This window comes from Tympanuchus pallidicinctus, unplaced genomic scaffold (genome assembly GCF_026119805.1).
Source record: "Tympanuchus pallidicinctus isolate F22 unplaced genomic scaffold, pur_lepc_1.0 scaffold16, whole genome shotgun sequence".
Classification (NCBI taxonomy): Eukaryota; Metazoa; Chordata; class Aves; order Galliformes; family Phasianidae; genus Tympanuchus; species Tympanuchus pallidicinctus.
This window is the reverse complement of record NW_026294679.1, coordinates 155,582-171,353: the sequence shown is the minus strand read 5'-3', so window position 1 is coordinate 171,353 and position 15,772 is coordinate 155,582. Positions and strand designations below refer to the sequence as shown.

The 15,772-nt window shown below is 41.0% G+C and overlaps 1 protein-coding gene across 2 annotated transcripts; it reads left to right on the top strand.

Moving 5' to 3' along the window:
* Positions 1-4,727: 4,727 nt before the first annotated feature.
* Positions 4,728-15,396, top strand: TCTN3 (tectonic family member 3). Of its 2 annotated transcripts, XM_052676808.1 has the most exons (13): positions 4,728-4,945; positions 5,615-5,733; positions 9,089-9,219; positions 9,526-9,634; positions 9,710-9,828; positions 10,704-10,739; positions 11,121-11,195; positions 11,288-11,413; positions 12,522-12,617; positions 12,870-12,967; positions 13,610-13,772; positions 14,547-14,684; positions 15,141-15,396. In XM_052676808.1, exons 1-13 carry the CDS (start codon positions 4,743-4,745, stop codon positions 15,360-15,362), a joined length of 1,635 nt encoding a protein of 544 aa, XP_052532768.1. In that variant the 5' UTR covers positions 4,728-4,742; the 3' UTR covers positions 15,363-15,396. The 2 variants fall into 2 exon arrangements, with proteins under 2 accessions (XP_052532768.1, XP_052532769.1); XM_052676809.1 differs by lacking the exon at positions 11,121-11,195.
* The last annotated feature ends 376 nt before the right edge of the window (positions 15,397-15,772 follow it).

Sequence of the window (15,772 nt, the reverse complement as noted above, 5' to 3'; positions counted from 1 at the left end):
TGAGCCAGCACTGTGCCTTCACAGCCTTAAAGCCAGCTGTATCCTGGCCTGCATCAAAAGAAGTGTGGCCAGCAAGTCAAGGGAGGCCATCCCATCCCTATGCTCTGTATTGGTGTGGCTCACCTGGAGTGCTATGTCCAGATGAGGAGTCCTCAGAACAACCAAGATACAAACTGTAGGAGGATGTCTAGAGGAAGGCCACAAAAATGATCCCCAGAATCAAATGCTGCAGTTAGGACAGGCTTTTTAGCCTGGGGAAGAGAAGGCTGTGAGGTGATCTGAGAACAGCCTATCGGTATCTAAAGGGGAGCTCCAGAGAAAGAAGGGGACAGTCTCTGTAGCAGGGTCTGTTGTGATCAAACAAGGGGAAATGGCGTTAAGTATGAAGAGGACAGATTCAGGTTAGATATAAGGAAAGTCTTTTACAATGAGGGTGGTGAGGCACTGGAACAGGTTACCCAGTGATACTGTTGATGCCTCATCCCCAGAGACTTTCAAGGTGAAGCTGGATAAGGCCCTGGGCAACCTGATCTAGCTGTGGTGTCCCTGTTCACTGCTGGGAGGCTGGGTTAGCTGGCCTTCGGAGCTCACTTCTAACTCAAAAGATTCTATGATGTTTTACAGCATTCCCAAATCTACTGTAATTTCCCTGGTTACAAATACCCACAGTCATGAATTACTACGTTTTGGCATCTGTTCTACCACATCTCTCTGTAAAGAGAGGAGAGCTCCAGCTATGGTAGCTTTGAGCATAGTAGCTTGTGTAATGAGAGTTCTTTGATTGCTTGCTTCAGGCAATTTAATTCTAGACTACGGGCACTGTGGACTGATGTCAGAACTTTTTGTTTATTAGTTTCTAGTAAACCTGTTGCTGCTCTTCTCTGCATTTAGAGCTACATGCTCCTGTTATTCTTCTTGGACAGTCACCTACTGCCTAAATTATGTTCCTGTGCTGAAATATTATCAATAAATTTAACATGATTTTTTTCTCCTCACATTTTTTTAGATTACATAAATTTTAGCTAAGCAATTCTTTTCGTGCTGAAATATATTACAGAATGTCATTTCTGTTATAAGAGCTAATTGATAATGTGATTTGTTATGTTGCTGAGACATAATTCAGAAAGTTATTTTAAAGCCGTTGATGCATGGAATAGCACTATCCTTTTAATATTTCTTGTACGAATGGATACTGCGTAAGGGAATGATGTGGTGCCATGTAGATGAAATATTTTCAGAAGCTTTTATTCTTGTTGTTTGGGCTTGTGCCAATGTCTTTCTTGTCAAGAGCTCATACACCATGAGCTGTCTCATTTAATTTATGCTTGCTCATTAGGTGGCAGGAATTTTTCCTCCAAGTTCTGGAAAAATGTATTTTAATTTTTAAAAGCTCACAGTGAAATATTTGTGAGCATTCTCTAGAATGCTCCTTCCAAATGCTAAAACGTATTTTTATCAAGATTATTTATACAGTACTATTACTAGGACTTGTCTTTCTGAATGTGCTATTTGTATGAATGATTTAACAGAATCAAATCAGTATTTCATCATGGCTGTTTCCACTATGGTTGCTAGGGGTTACTCCTCCTACACAGTATTGGATGAAATCAACAGTCTTTGTGCAGTTTTTGTATTTTGGAGGTAGGATTTTTGGTCCATTTATTGCATATTCAGTGTTAGAGAACAATAACCTTCAGAATTACACTTCTTATGATTACGCTATAATTTAGTTTTTCAAATCCACTGAAGGCAAGGAGCCTCCTGGGAGTCCAACATCTTAGGTTTCTACAACACAAACACACCTCTGTTTCTAACTGTTGAGCCACGCACTCAAAAGATTTATTTGGCTTTCTTTGCTGTCATCTGCTGACTCACTCTATGGGGGTTAAAAAAACAACAAACAAACTTGCTATTGTCAGTCCAGTTTGCTATGAGATGGTCTCACAAGTTTTTTTCAGTTTTGAATCTTAGCTTCAACAAAGATGACATTTACCCAGACCTCTGCGCAGTCTGTTTGAAATATGACACAGTCATCGTTCCATGAGCACAGAATGTATCTGAGAATCTCTCTATTTTCCTTCCCGATCTATCCCATGATTTGAGAATCTCCTTGACTAGTGGTTGACTTCTAATTCTCACCTGATGGCGAAGTAACTGCACTATAAATTGCTTCCGTCTGTTCTTGTGAATACAACCTAAACTATCTGTCATGTGCCATTTCTTGGAGCTGGGTAGGTTAGCTCTAAAATTCTAGAGTGAAAACTGTTGTGCTTTGGCAAATGCTTTAAAATTGCTGAAAACATTCATGTGTGATTGCAGAGGAAAATTTAAGACATATTTAGCTTCATATTTGCTGAGACTCTTTAGATATCTTACAGTAAATTTAACTGAAGGTGGATTCTTTTAATGTTTAAACTCATTTTTCATTCTTAAACTTTCTTTCACAATTTGAAAAACACCGGAAATATTAAGCTATTAGATGCATACTCAAATTAGGATCTGAAGTAAAAATTTTCTAGAATGTTATTTCTCAACACTGTTGTTTTTTATTTGGTTGGTTGGTTTGTTGCTTAGCTCCATTCATATCTCCTGTCTCTAAGAGATTAGCACTCTGAGCTCCAAAATTTTATTATCTGGGCTTCTAAATTCTTCGTCTAGGTAAGATGCAGTTTCTTACCCTCCTTAGTTAAGCCACTGTTGTAAATTTACAGAGATATGTAAAATACATTAATTTGCCTATGCTCTTTTTTTCTTCATTCCTAATTCTACTGTATATTTTTTTCCAGAAGTGACTCTTTATTTTTGTACCATCAGGAAATTCAATCATGTCATTGCAAACTGCCAGAAACACACAAAGGAAGAGAAGTTATCACTTCAGGTTCTAATTCCTGAAGCAGCGAATTAGATATCTTTTGGTGTCACTGCATGGATATCCACTGCCACCAAACAAAAGTACAGTTTATCACTTTATGTCCTTAGCTCTACTTCTATTAAGGATTTTACTGAAATAAAAATTGATATCTAGCACAGAAATATAGGAAATATTCTCCTAATAGTCCAGGCCATTTCCTTATGACTACACTCCATAGACCTAATTTATTATTTTTCTAGTACTTCAGAAATTCCAATCAGATATTATATATATATGTATGCTATTCAATTCTATTCTACTTAACCAGCATACGTTGTATGTTTGTAGGGATTTCATCCCAGATTCTCTGATTAGCATTTCCAAACAAGTAAAGCTTACAGATCCAATGTTTCATGAGTAAGGCCATTACTCTTTACCAGTGCTTTCTCATAAAGTACCGCTGTCAAACTGCAAAGAAATTCTTGGTTGTGCTCATTCATCTTTCTGACAGAGGTTGTTGCAATGTAGTTAGGGATTAAATATCAAATATAAAAGGAAATATTTTTGGAGAAAAACACCTTAACATATCATTTCCATTAGTTTAGTACATAAAACCACAGTAGTAAACTACTGAATATGCCCAGTGTACCAGGATATTAGTGTTCTTTCTAATTTTTGCAGTCTTGTCTTTTTTTATACTAAAGTGCTATGAAACGACCACAGTCATTTTTGAAGCACTTCAAATTTCTGGACTTTGCTATTTGGGGTTCAGGTTGATGGGAAGCTGATGAGACAGCAGTGTGCCTGGTAGTCAAAAGGGCCAACAGTACCTGGGGTGACCCAGGCCCAACACTGCCAGCCAGGCAAGTGAAGATATTGTCCCACTCTGCTCTGCATGGTGCAGCCTCACCTCGAGCAGTGTGCTAAGTTTTGGGCACCACAATATAGGCAGGCCTCGAAACTACTAGTATGTATGCAAAAGAAAGCTATGAGGATGATGAAGAGTCTAGAGGACAAGATGTATGAGGAGCAACTGAGGTCCGTTTGTTCAGCCTAAAGGAGGATGAAAGGAGGCTTCGTGATGGCCTGCAGTTCCTGCTCAGAGGACTGGAGGGGCTGGCACTGAACTCTGTTCTCTGGTGACAGCAGGACTCTGGGGAGCAGCATCAGGGAGGGGTCAGGTGAGCGTTAGGGAAAGGTTCTGCTCCAGAGAACCTTTGGCACAGGCTTCCCAGGGCAGCGGACATAGCCCTGAGCTGCTGGAGCTCAAGGAACGTTTTGACACCACTCTCAGACACGGGGCTTGAGCTTGGGTGGTGCCAGGAGCTGTGACTCGATGACCCTTGCGGGTCCCTTCCTATAAGGCACGTTCTATGCTCGTATGATTTTACTGCAGCTGTTGTAAAGGGTTTTTTCCATTTCTGCACTAATGAGATAGTACAGACTTCTGCACGGCAAATCCTGAATCCAGTGAAATCAACGACAACGTTAAGTTTAAAATCTGACTCCGACAGATAGTATTATTTTATTGCCAACTCTCACGTATCAGGAAAAAAAAAAGAGAAGTGGAGATTGAGTCACCGGGGCTCCCAGGCGATGAGGCCGAGCCACCTCGCACCGCATCCGTCCCAGCCGAGGCGCCCGCTGCAGAGTCGGGAGACACCGCCGCCGTTCGGGCTCACCCGGGCCGCACGGCAGCCACCTTTCCGGCTTCCGGACGGGCGCCGCGCTCGGCTCCAAGCCTCCCGCCGAGCACCACCGACCTGCGCAGAGCAAATGCCGCACAACCAAGAAGGAAAATCGCCCGGCGCGCCGGAATCCGTGGGCCGGAAGCCGGAGCGGGCGACGGTAGCGGCGGGCCGGAAGCGGGGGCGCGTTTCTCAGCGACGACATGAGCGGGGCGCGGGAGGCACTGCTCGCCCTGCTGCTGGCGGCTGAGCTCGCCGCCGGGGGTCCGCGCGAGGCGGCGGCTCCGCACCGAGCCTCTGCCGTCCGCGCGGTCCGCGGCGGCGCCCAGAGCCCCCTGCTCGTCGCCGGAGGTTTACCCGGCCGCCCGCCCGGCGCCGCTGGTTCGTCCCGCCTCGTCGGCGGCAGGTGGGCGGGGGCGGTGTTCCAGCGCCGCGGGTTCCGGCCGGGCGGCGGAGCCGAGGGAGCTCTGGGCAGCCGCGCTGCAGCACCGTTAGCGCCGTCGCCGCGTTCGTCGCGCGCCTCCCGGGACGCGGCTCTGTTCCGCGGCGGGTCCCAAAAAAGCTCTTGGCGCCGGTAGCGAACGGCCTGCATGAAACTGGGCTTGGGCACCTCGCCGTACGGCTTTTGGTGGCAAACGGGGGGCCTTAGGAAAGAAGGATTCGTATTCGACTGGAACTGGAAAAGCAATTATGGAATGAAGGATGCTGTCAGAAGAAGGAAGTTTCAGCTATTTGGACATAAAGAGCTGTGGGAAAGCAACATGGGTTGTAGTTGGGAAAGAAGCTGGAGGAGCTGTAATATGTGGATGCTGAACTTAACCGTTTATTGTTAAGCAGTGCCGGAATGTTTTCTAAATGTACGGAGTTGAGTGTAAATGTACATATGTGGAGTGTATCCACAGTTACTGCTGTGGGGGAGGCGGCCTTCTGAAATTGATTGCCAATGCAAATTGTGCAGTGACTTGTGTGAGCGGGTTAATGGTAATACTGTTGGTATTTAGTAAGGTTAAAAGTTAAATATTGCAAGAAAATACTATTTAATTGACTTCTGGTGGATGGGGGGGTTTGTTTGCAGGTCTGTGAATCAAGTGTGTGTGGAAAAATCACTCATATTCAGAGCTAATATTCCTTACCATACTGATGTCATTGCTGTCTCTGATGGACCTGATCTGTTCTGTGTGCAGCTGGATGAACGTAAGTAACTTTTCTTTCTGTTAAGCTAATTCTAATATAGCCTCTGCATGAAGGATCTGAAACTTGTGTTATAGTTGTTACAGGAACTGCAGCAGCCAAAATACTAATTAGTAAGACCATAGGGAATCATGATTCTGTCACCAAAGACAAAAAAAATAATTTTGCTCTTTTTAAGGGTGATGTCTCTCTGACTAAATGTAAAAGATCCTGTATCAACCACTCGTGTGGTTGAGATACCTTAGTTTGCTACCCTTGGAGCAGAAAATAAATGTTGACATTCAAAATGTACTCCTGTTATACTTTTCAGAAGGTGGTTTCTGATCATGTCTTGCATTACTTTTTTCTCTCGCTTATTTTCATACTTTCTTCTTCACTGGGATCCGTTTTTCTTGCTTTTGCAGTTTTTCTCAGTGCTCCTTTTTGCTGTCTAAAGGTGGAGTTTCACATTTGTCTTAATATGATGGACAGTGTGACTGCTCACCACGTACCCAACAATTCGTCCTGACCTTGTGCCTCATGCCTAACAATCGTATGTATGTCTGGCTGAGTTAAGCAGTCAGGCTTGATCTAGCTTTTGAAGAAGAGACTGGTGCTGTCTTGTTTTCAGCTGGGATACAGCTCATTTTCTTGCTAGTGGCTGATAGGGTGCTGTGTTTGGATATAAAGTGAAAATAATGTTAATAACAGGCTAGCATTTCAGTTGTTGGTTAACAGTGTTTACCTTGAGTCTTGGCTTTTTGTGCTGCCTTGCTACCCAGCATTAGGAGGCTGGGAGTGCACTAGAAACTGAAGACAGCTGACCCAAATCACCTGAAGGGGTATTCCATACCATGTTGCATCATGCTGAACAGTAAAACTGGGGGAGAAGTTAGTCAGATAAATATAGTTGGCCAACTGTTTATCTCAGCTAATGAGTTCTAAATTTCTCACAGTTCCATCTTTTCCGATTCTCTCCTCCATCTCACTGCGGGAAGGGGTGAGTGAATAGCTTTGTGGTGCTTGCTAGGCAAGCAAGTGGTAAGAAAGCTGTTCTAGTTACCTATTTTTGTAAAACTTATATGGAACTTACTATTCCTTGGGCCTCTGAGCAGGTATGCTCTTTGCTGAGTAAAAAAGTGGCTAGATGGCCAGGCTTAGAGAGTGGTAGTGAATAGAGTTAAATCCAGATAGCAACCAATCACTAGTGTGGTGTTCACCAGTGGGTCAGTATTGGGGCTGCCTTGTTTAATATCTTTATTGATTATCTGGACAAGAGGACTGAGTGCACTTTCAGTAAATGTGCAGATGATACCAAGTCAATCTGCTTGACAGTAGGGAGACCCTACAAAGGGATCTGGATAGGCTGAACTGATGGTCTTGTTAAAGCTCATATAACTGGGCTCAACTCAAGTGCCAGGTCTTGCACTTCAGTCACAACATGCATTGCTACAGGCTTGGGCAGAGTGGCTGGAAAGCTGTGTGGAGAAAAAGGATCTTGGGGTGTTAGTTGACAGCAAGCTGAACGTGAGCCAGCACCATGCTCCAGAGGCCAAGAAGGCCGATGGAATCCTGGCTTGCATCAGAAATAGTGCAGTCAGCAAAGCAGGGAGGGGATTGTCCCTCTGTCATCTTGAGTGCTTTATTCAGTTCTTGGCCCCTCACTAGAAAAAGGCATTGAGGCCCTGGATCACGTCCAGAGAAGGGCAATGAAACTGTGAGGGGTTTGGAGCACAGGTCTTATGAGGAGTGGCTGAGGGAACTGGGACTGTGTGGTCTAGAGAAGAGGAGGTACACCTTATCACTCTGTACAACTCCTTAGAAGGAGGTAGTGAGGTAAGGGTCAGCCTCTTTTCCCGGGTAACAGCAATAGGATGACAGGCAATGGCTTCAAGTTGTGCCAGGGGAGGTTTGAGTTGGATGTAAGGAAAACTTTCTTTTCCAAGAGTGGTGATGCATTAGAACAGGCTGCCCAGGGAGGTGGTGGAGTCACCATCCTTGGAAGTTTTCAAGAAGAGGGTAGATGCTGCACTGAGTTACATGGTCTAGTGTGGTCACAAGCATGGGTTTATGGTAGGTCATCTTTGTGGTCTTTCCAGCCTTAATAGTTCTATGATATTTTATGTCTGTCTTCTCCCCCCCTCCCCCCCCCCAAAAAAAAAAAAAAAAAAAGTTGTTTTACTAATGCTTTTTTGTCAGATGTAAGCAAGCTTTTATTTGGTTGATGCTTTGTCTGTTTAAGGATTATTTACTTGGCCCTTGAACAGCAGAATTGCACAGAGAGCTTAATTTCCTTTAATTTTTTTTGTTCTCTTAAATCAACTGAATACCTAAGTCCTTTTTGGTACTAAACTACCTGTTGTGGGTATGATTTGGAATCTTCAATGTTTATGAAAGATGTTTTATTTGCGTGCATTAGAAAGCTTACTGGTTGAACAAGTCTATATGTTGTATCATTAATCATTTGCTATTTAGAGACGTAGTGTTTTAGCAGTAATAATTTAATATAGCATTGTAACAGTTCTCAATATCAATGGGCAAGGAAGATATCACTCTGAGATATGAGTAGGAGTTTGTCTTTTAAGGATGTCTATTCACTTTAAAGTTTGTTCAACATTATTTTTAATCAATTTAATGTTCTTGCTGATTTCACATACTAATAGTGTTTTGACATAAAAATGTCAGATGAGTGTAACTTGGACACTTCACAAAATGGAGAGCACATATTAGGACAGTTGTCTTAAATAATTTTCATTATTTCACTAGATCACATTTGTATATTAACATGTTTTTCATGAAACATTACAAATTACTACTCATTATGTCATCTTGTTCATAGCTGGTATTACCCTGTGTAGGGAACCTGATGGGTTACAGCATTAACTGGTGATTGAGCACCTGAAGTGGTGTACCTGGCCTTGGGAGCACAGGCAGATTGCAGCTGTGCTTCCCAAGAGACCAGAAGGGGTGGACCCAGGGTGGAGCTACCCTAGCTCATGTAATGGCTAGCTACTGAAGGAAGAATGTCTCTTGGACCTAGGCTGCTTCCTGGGAAGGAGTGCTGTATAGCCAGCGATCTCCTTCACCAGTTGGGTGAGTTCATCTCTTCTTTCTGTATGTGCCTATTGGCCTACTTCTGATATGCTTAGCGAATACTTTGCTTGGTATCACCAAGAACCTGTCAGAAGCAATTTCTCTTCTTCGTGAGTAGAGCACCCTGTTAGCAATTAATTGATATATGGCACTATATAGCTTATAACTATATAGCCAGAAATTAATGAAATCGTCACTTTTAAAATATTGGAATGTTTACTTTTCCTTAGAATTCTTTTCTAGTAATTTGGATGTTGATGGATTTTTTTTTTTTTCCAACCTTTAGCAAAACTGAACTATTTCCAACAGCCAAGGTGCACCAAAGAATCTGATTTTCTGAAGCTCTTGAGGAGGTATGGCAGGCACTCTTTCTTAGCGCAATCACAAGTCCAGCCGTCATTCTCTGCATTTTACCGAGTGAGTTGAGAGAAAATGCCAACCGGCTTGCAGGTATACCTTGGCTGTAGCTGTCTGTAATGAGACCTAATGAGAACAAATTCAAAGATCCTTTGTATTTTTCTACCTTTTAAACCATGTTATATTTCAGTTCTTTTCCTTACTGTGTAAAATGCTTCTAATTAGTGTTCTTCTATTTAAAAGTTTGTACAGCCCTTTAAACAAAACTGTGTGCAGAGAAGTTCAGGTTTGCCTCTTTGCCCTGATGTCATCATCTTGAACTTGGTCTTACCATTCCACAGTAATGTTTCCAAACTGTCTTTTCAGGCTGGCGATCCAATCCTAATCTACTTTGAATCGTTATCTATACTGAGTGTGCTTAGACAGCCAGTAAAAATGGGAGTCAGTGGACTTTGTGTAGATGGAAATCCAGCTGGTTAGTAAAAGAAAAGGCATTTCTGAGCTTTATGTGCTTCTGTTTTCTCTTATTTGATGTCATCTCTTAACTCAGGCTTCCTGGAAAGTGAAAGCACAAGCTGTATTCGCATGTTCACAAACCTGAGCAGGAGCTGTATCAGTGACCCTGCCCTAAATGCTGCCTCCTACTACCGTGACTTTGCAGTACTAAAGGTGTGTGTCTTATTTTTTTCCCTTTTGTTCAATACCGTGTTTGCTTGACTTAGTGCTGTCATCCATTTCAAGTTCATGTAACTTGGAAAAGGCTACTTGGTGTGTAGTATCCCCTTGATCTTCTCATTATGCCCTTCTTGCTCAAAATCCTGTTGAAAATGTCCCCGATCAGTGGTAAGCCATCACTTAAATGTGCTTTGTAATAATAAGCTTCAGTTATTAAAAAGTACTTAGTGCATATAACAGCCATTTCATTGATATTTCATATTTTATGGTTTAAGTACAACGCTTAAATTTTAAATTGACCACTTACAAAAAATATTTCTACCTCTCTTCCATCCACTTGATCAACAAAGTAAAGCATATTCTCAGGAAATAAGGAAGGTTGTGGGGGTTTTTTTGTTTGTTTGGTTTTTTTTTTTTTTTGGTTACAGTATGTTTTCTGTGAAATCCCATCTAATCCCAGTTGTCATATAAGCTTTATTTCACAGAATCACAGAATGATTGAAGTTTCTGTCCCTACTTGGTTACTGATGGCAAAACTTAATTTTTCCTCAAATAGATGCTATAGTAGGTACTTCATTCCACAAGGGAAAGCCCCAGGGACAGATAGAAGATGCTAGTAATATTTTCAGTTTGTTGACAGGGCCAGGAATAAATGCTGTCTTCTGTTCTTCTAAAAATACATTTTTTTAATAGTATATCTATTTTTTTATCTATGGATGACAAGTTTTACACACCTTAAGTAAGCCAAATGACTTTTGTCACTGAAATACCTAGGATGTATTTTGTTTGTCTTGTGATTTTTCTTGCAAACTTGGAAAATCTGTTGGTTTCTGGTGCTGTATTTTCAGCTTGTTTTTTTTTTTCCCTAGGTTCCAATCCATGACACCATTGCAGAGTCCATGAAGGTCAGTCTCTTTTGCCAGTGAAAGTAACTTCTGCTTCTGAAATTAAATATTGCCAATAGCAGACTTCGTAGTAATACTTGTGGTTTGAGAACTTGAGAAGAGGGGGAACATTTGGTGTCAGAAGTAAGACTCCATGTAAGAAAGTTTTGTGTTACAGACAAAAATACAGGGATATAAGGCAATGACCTTTTAAATGATTGAGCACAGATGGCACTGGAATCAGGGCTTTGGCAAAAAGTCAAAGTGGCATCTGGAACACAGTGGTCTGTTCCCAGATCACAGCTGCAGCAGGGAGGTAAATCTTGGTTGGAAAAGCAGTGGAAAAGAGTAAGACGTGTTCTTTTTAAACAGCTGTTATTCACTAATAACTTTATTCTCCAGGTAAGGATCAGCCCAATTGGATCACCTGGAGCTCCCTACATGGAAGATAACATGTGTAACAATGCTGTTTCTGAAGTATCTTGACCTTTTTATCTTAGTCTCAATGCTAACTTCAAGTTGTTACCCTATTACTTTGTCTCTGATTCTTCTCTGGATTGGACTTTCAGGTAATCTATGAGATAGAATTTAATGGTACCCATGGGATTCAGAGTGTGTCTGTCCGGTTCAAAGTGACCAGCATCTCTGGGAGCTCTGGATTCTCACTGCAGCAGCACTTCACTTTGCGTTTTTGGGTCAGTGTCCCAGTCTTTCCCAGGTTGTTGTCAAGTTTGTGTTCTGTGACTTTTGACCCAATTCTGTACAGAAGAGATGAGAATAGAGCAGTGCCATAGTGCTATGGTAACACCATCTGCCGAAGAAAGTAGGAGATGCCTCCACTCTTAAGTAAATTACGCTAGTAGAATAAACTCTCTTTAAGTAAGCAACTTTGAAAGGACTGATTATTTTGATCTGGCTGGGTTGAATTAGTTTGGTTTTGGTTGGTTTATGTTAAGTTACTTGTATTGGTTGTTTTTGGTGGGCAGAAGAGGAGAGAGAGGGTCAGGGTCATCAGCACGGTATCAGGATATATATATATCAGAATATATAACTACCAGAAAGGAAAAGGTTGGAGCTAATACTGTGTCTGAGATGTTCGGTGTTTGTGAACAAAATTGGTAGGTTTATTCCAGGTACTGAACTTTGTGCAGTGGGAATGAGATTTACTTTGGAGGGGGTTGACTGCTGGGAGACAGTAATGTGTTCTGATGTTTATAAACTTTCTCCTATAGAGACAATGCAAAGTTGGATAAACGGTGCCCCACAGGAGTTAATAAGTGTGCATTGCAACCTTGCTGAATTTATTCTGTCAAAGTCTGTCTCCATAAAGTACTTTAGAGGTGGTGTCTCTAAGAATCTAGGTTTGTTCTGCAGATCATCTTTAGAATTGCCCAAGTTATTTATTTGCTTCCTTAGACAGAAATGCTGAGCAACTGACTCTCAAAAACTGTCCTGGCAGAGTCCACACTTCAGGATAATGACATCTAGTTGGCTTGGATTGTTTGTTTGGGGTTTTTTGTTTTGTTTTCGTTGTCGTTGTTTGGTTTTGTTTACCTCCTGGACTATGAGTTAGCTTGTCAGGTGAAAAAAGACTGTTTGAAATCAAACAGTGGAGGCTTCAGTAGCATGTAATGTTCAGATATTCAGTCATTTAAAAAAAAAAAAAAAAGTCTACTTTTCCAAGAATGCAAATTTATTCTCTTGACATGAACAGATCTAATTAATATTCATGTTTTTCTCTCTCTCTTTTTTTTTTTTTTAGCATTCTTTCATGCTTTGTCACTTTTCTTTGCCTCTTTGTAGACCAGGATGCTTTCTCATACACTGCCTAGAAGTGGAAACCCTGGTTATATCACTGGAGCACCACTACTGATTGCAAATGGAAGTGCAGTGCAGCATGTATCCTTTGTGCTGTGGTGTTTTCTGTCATTGGGTTTCTTGACTTCTGTTACTATGTTGCTTGGACTTCTGAGATTGCACCTTTGCCTGTGAGGGCATACTTCAGTATAACTTTGCAGCCTGCAATAAGCTTTTTGGTCGGGGCTGAATTGTAGACCTGTGATAGTATAAAGGAGGAATGTGCTGTAAGAAGATTGTTAAATACAAATCGAGTGTCCTTTGTGATCTGCTTCTTGACGTGCAGATTGTTAGATGAGCATTCTGCAGAGTGAGGGTGATGGCAGTTGCTCGCAGTTTCTGAGACACACAGTACGATTTGGAAGCAATATGAGGACTGGCTGCAAACTCAGGTAAGAACGCGGTCTGTGGTCACCCTTTCACTCTTCCTGAAATGTCTAGGAGGCATGGAGTCACTTGGCACCTTTTTCTGTATTTTTCACTCACTTCCGTGGAGCCAAGGTTTTAAGACCAAGACCTCTTTAAGGTCACCCATGGTTCTAATACAGATCTTTCATATGAAACCTAAGAAAACTAGACTGTTGGAGGGATGGTGAAATTCTAGAACAGTTTGAACGTGAGAGATGATCTAGGAAATCTTCAGGCTTTGGTCTGGCAACATGTTGCAGAGAAGAGTAAAGTTATTTGAAAAGTGAATTATAATAGAACCTTAAAAAAGGATTATTCTAATTTGGTTTATTATTTCGTTGGTGAAAGGTCAGGAAGTAATGTCAGGAAAACATTTCAGGTGAAATGTCGAAGAATACCGACAGCTTTTTAGCCATCACTGAGGTGGTAAGATGGCTGAAAAGCTGTCAGTATTCTTCGTGTTATCCTGCCATGTTGTTCACCCTTTTCTTTGCAGAAACAATTGAAAGTTGACTCATCAGAAGAACAGAAGAAATGCTTGTTGCTGAGGAAGGCTGTTGATGCCATCTGCTTCTGTCTTGGAAAGCCCTTTAGATAAAGCTGTTACTGTTTTTTCCTCATTCTAGGCTAACTCAAGTGGAAAAAAGTAATTGCAGTTACATCCAGCTAAAGTTATATGAGGCTTTTCAGGGGATGAACCAAGCAGAGGACCTTGCTATAATTGGTAGTGCTCGTTCAAGCCAAGAAGAAGAGTGGGTGACCATTCTGATCCAGAACTGCAGTGTACAGGTAATATAAATGCAAGAAGACAATCTGAATATCTTTTTCATATCTTTGTTTTAGTTTGAGAGGTGTGAGTAATGTAAAAAAAAAAAAAAATAATGAACCAGCTTGTTCATCAAGGCTAGTTTTATTTGTGCGGTAATCCACTGGCTTTCAGGAGTCTTAATACTCATAAATGCTTATATTTATTAGTGTTCATATCGTTAGGATATTTACTAAACAACAAAAAACTGATAGATTTAATCTCTCTTGATTCCTTGTAATGGTATTTAAATAGCCAAGAAGAGTTTAATGCTTTATCTGGTGTTGTACTGGTTAATTCTCTGACTGTGTTCTAAGGTTAATACAAGCTGTTTATTCCAGTGATGATTCCTTTACATTCCAAAAATGATGCTTCCGTTACCATCTTTTCTGATTTTTTTTTTTATGTTTCTAGTGATATATAAATATTGCCAAACTAAAGCTAAGAGCTTGCAATCCGAGTGCTTGTTGGGGAGGCAAATTTTGTTTTAATAATTATTCATCTATTAGAAGGTGTCCTCATAGAAGGCAAAATCCAGGTGATAGAGGTGAGAGAAATTCTGTCTGGAAATTAGATGACAGTGAGATGGATACAGCTCTAAAACAGGCAGCTGACCTGACAAGAAGTTATGGGGTTAGTCCTGAAGTGATTGAGATTCTGAGACTTTTGCTACCTGAAGTATTGAGTTTTGATCATAATGGTCCTTTTTAACATTTAAATTACTGTATTAAGATGTTTGGGTTACATTTTATTTTCAGACTGAGAATTGCAGTTCCTGTTGCATGATTCCTGTGACTCTGGATATACAGATATTGTGGACTAAGATGGGTCTCCTGTCCAACCCACAAGCTCAAATATTGGGTGTACGGTACTTTTATCAGTGTCGATCCCTAAAGGTATGGGATTTCAAGTATTTCAAATCCTTCTCTCATATAGCACTATGAAATGGATTCACAGATTATTTAAGAACTAAGGTATCAAGTGGTCTTGATTTTGAGGAGTTGATCTACCAAGTTTTAGAAGTGGTTTGGCTAAAGTGGCAAGAGTTTGATTTAACTGATCTGTAGAGGAAGCTGGTTTTATGGCTTTGCTGATTAATGTTCAGTCAGTTGTACAGGTAGAAGAGGTACTTTCTTTTCAATTACAAACCACTTCAAATTAAGGAGTCAAAACCTTAAATTAAGTTCAGTGTAAAGTAAGAGTTATAAAAGTTCAGTAGCTGTGTATGTCTTGTCCCTTAAAACCTTGTGGAGCACACAAGCTGTTTCAAGAGTCCATTACAGAGCTTAGCTTGGAGATGCATCTTTTGCATTAGGCATGCTGAATTCTTTCTACTTTACATTTTGTTACAGTCCCTAAGCACAAGCTTGGTGCCTTTGACAACTGTTGTTACCTTCACTGAAATGACGGAATGGCCAGAACCTCCACGTGGCCTGCCCAAAGTACACTGGAAACTCCCATTTGACTTTTTTTTTCCATTCAAGATGGTGCTGAATATTGAAAGAAGTTACAGAGATGATTTGACTGCCTACTTTGTTGTGATTCTAATATTGTCTAGTATTCTCTGCTGTTGAAGAGAGTAAAATAGATGAAACCTGTATAAATTCACTTACTGAACTTTAAGTGCATTTGTGGTGTGATCCAGATCGTAAACTGTTCATCAGATTCTTATACTGTCCATCCTATCTTATGTGCTTTCTGTTGATGGATTAATGTACTTGATTAGTTTCTGTCCCATGTCTTCTCATTCTCCTGTTCTCCATATACACAATCTTTAAACCTCTTTGAAGTGAAATTCTTAAAGGAAGGGGTAATTGAGAGATGTTGCAAGAATGAGGAGCAGGAAGGAGGAAGTTAAAATGAACTTGTTTCCAGAAACCGAGTGCTTTCAGGGAATGTAGAGAGAGGACTGGAGTTAAGACTTATATGTTGGATCATAGACTGGTTTGGATTGGAAGGGACCCTAAAGAACTAGATCTTGCTG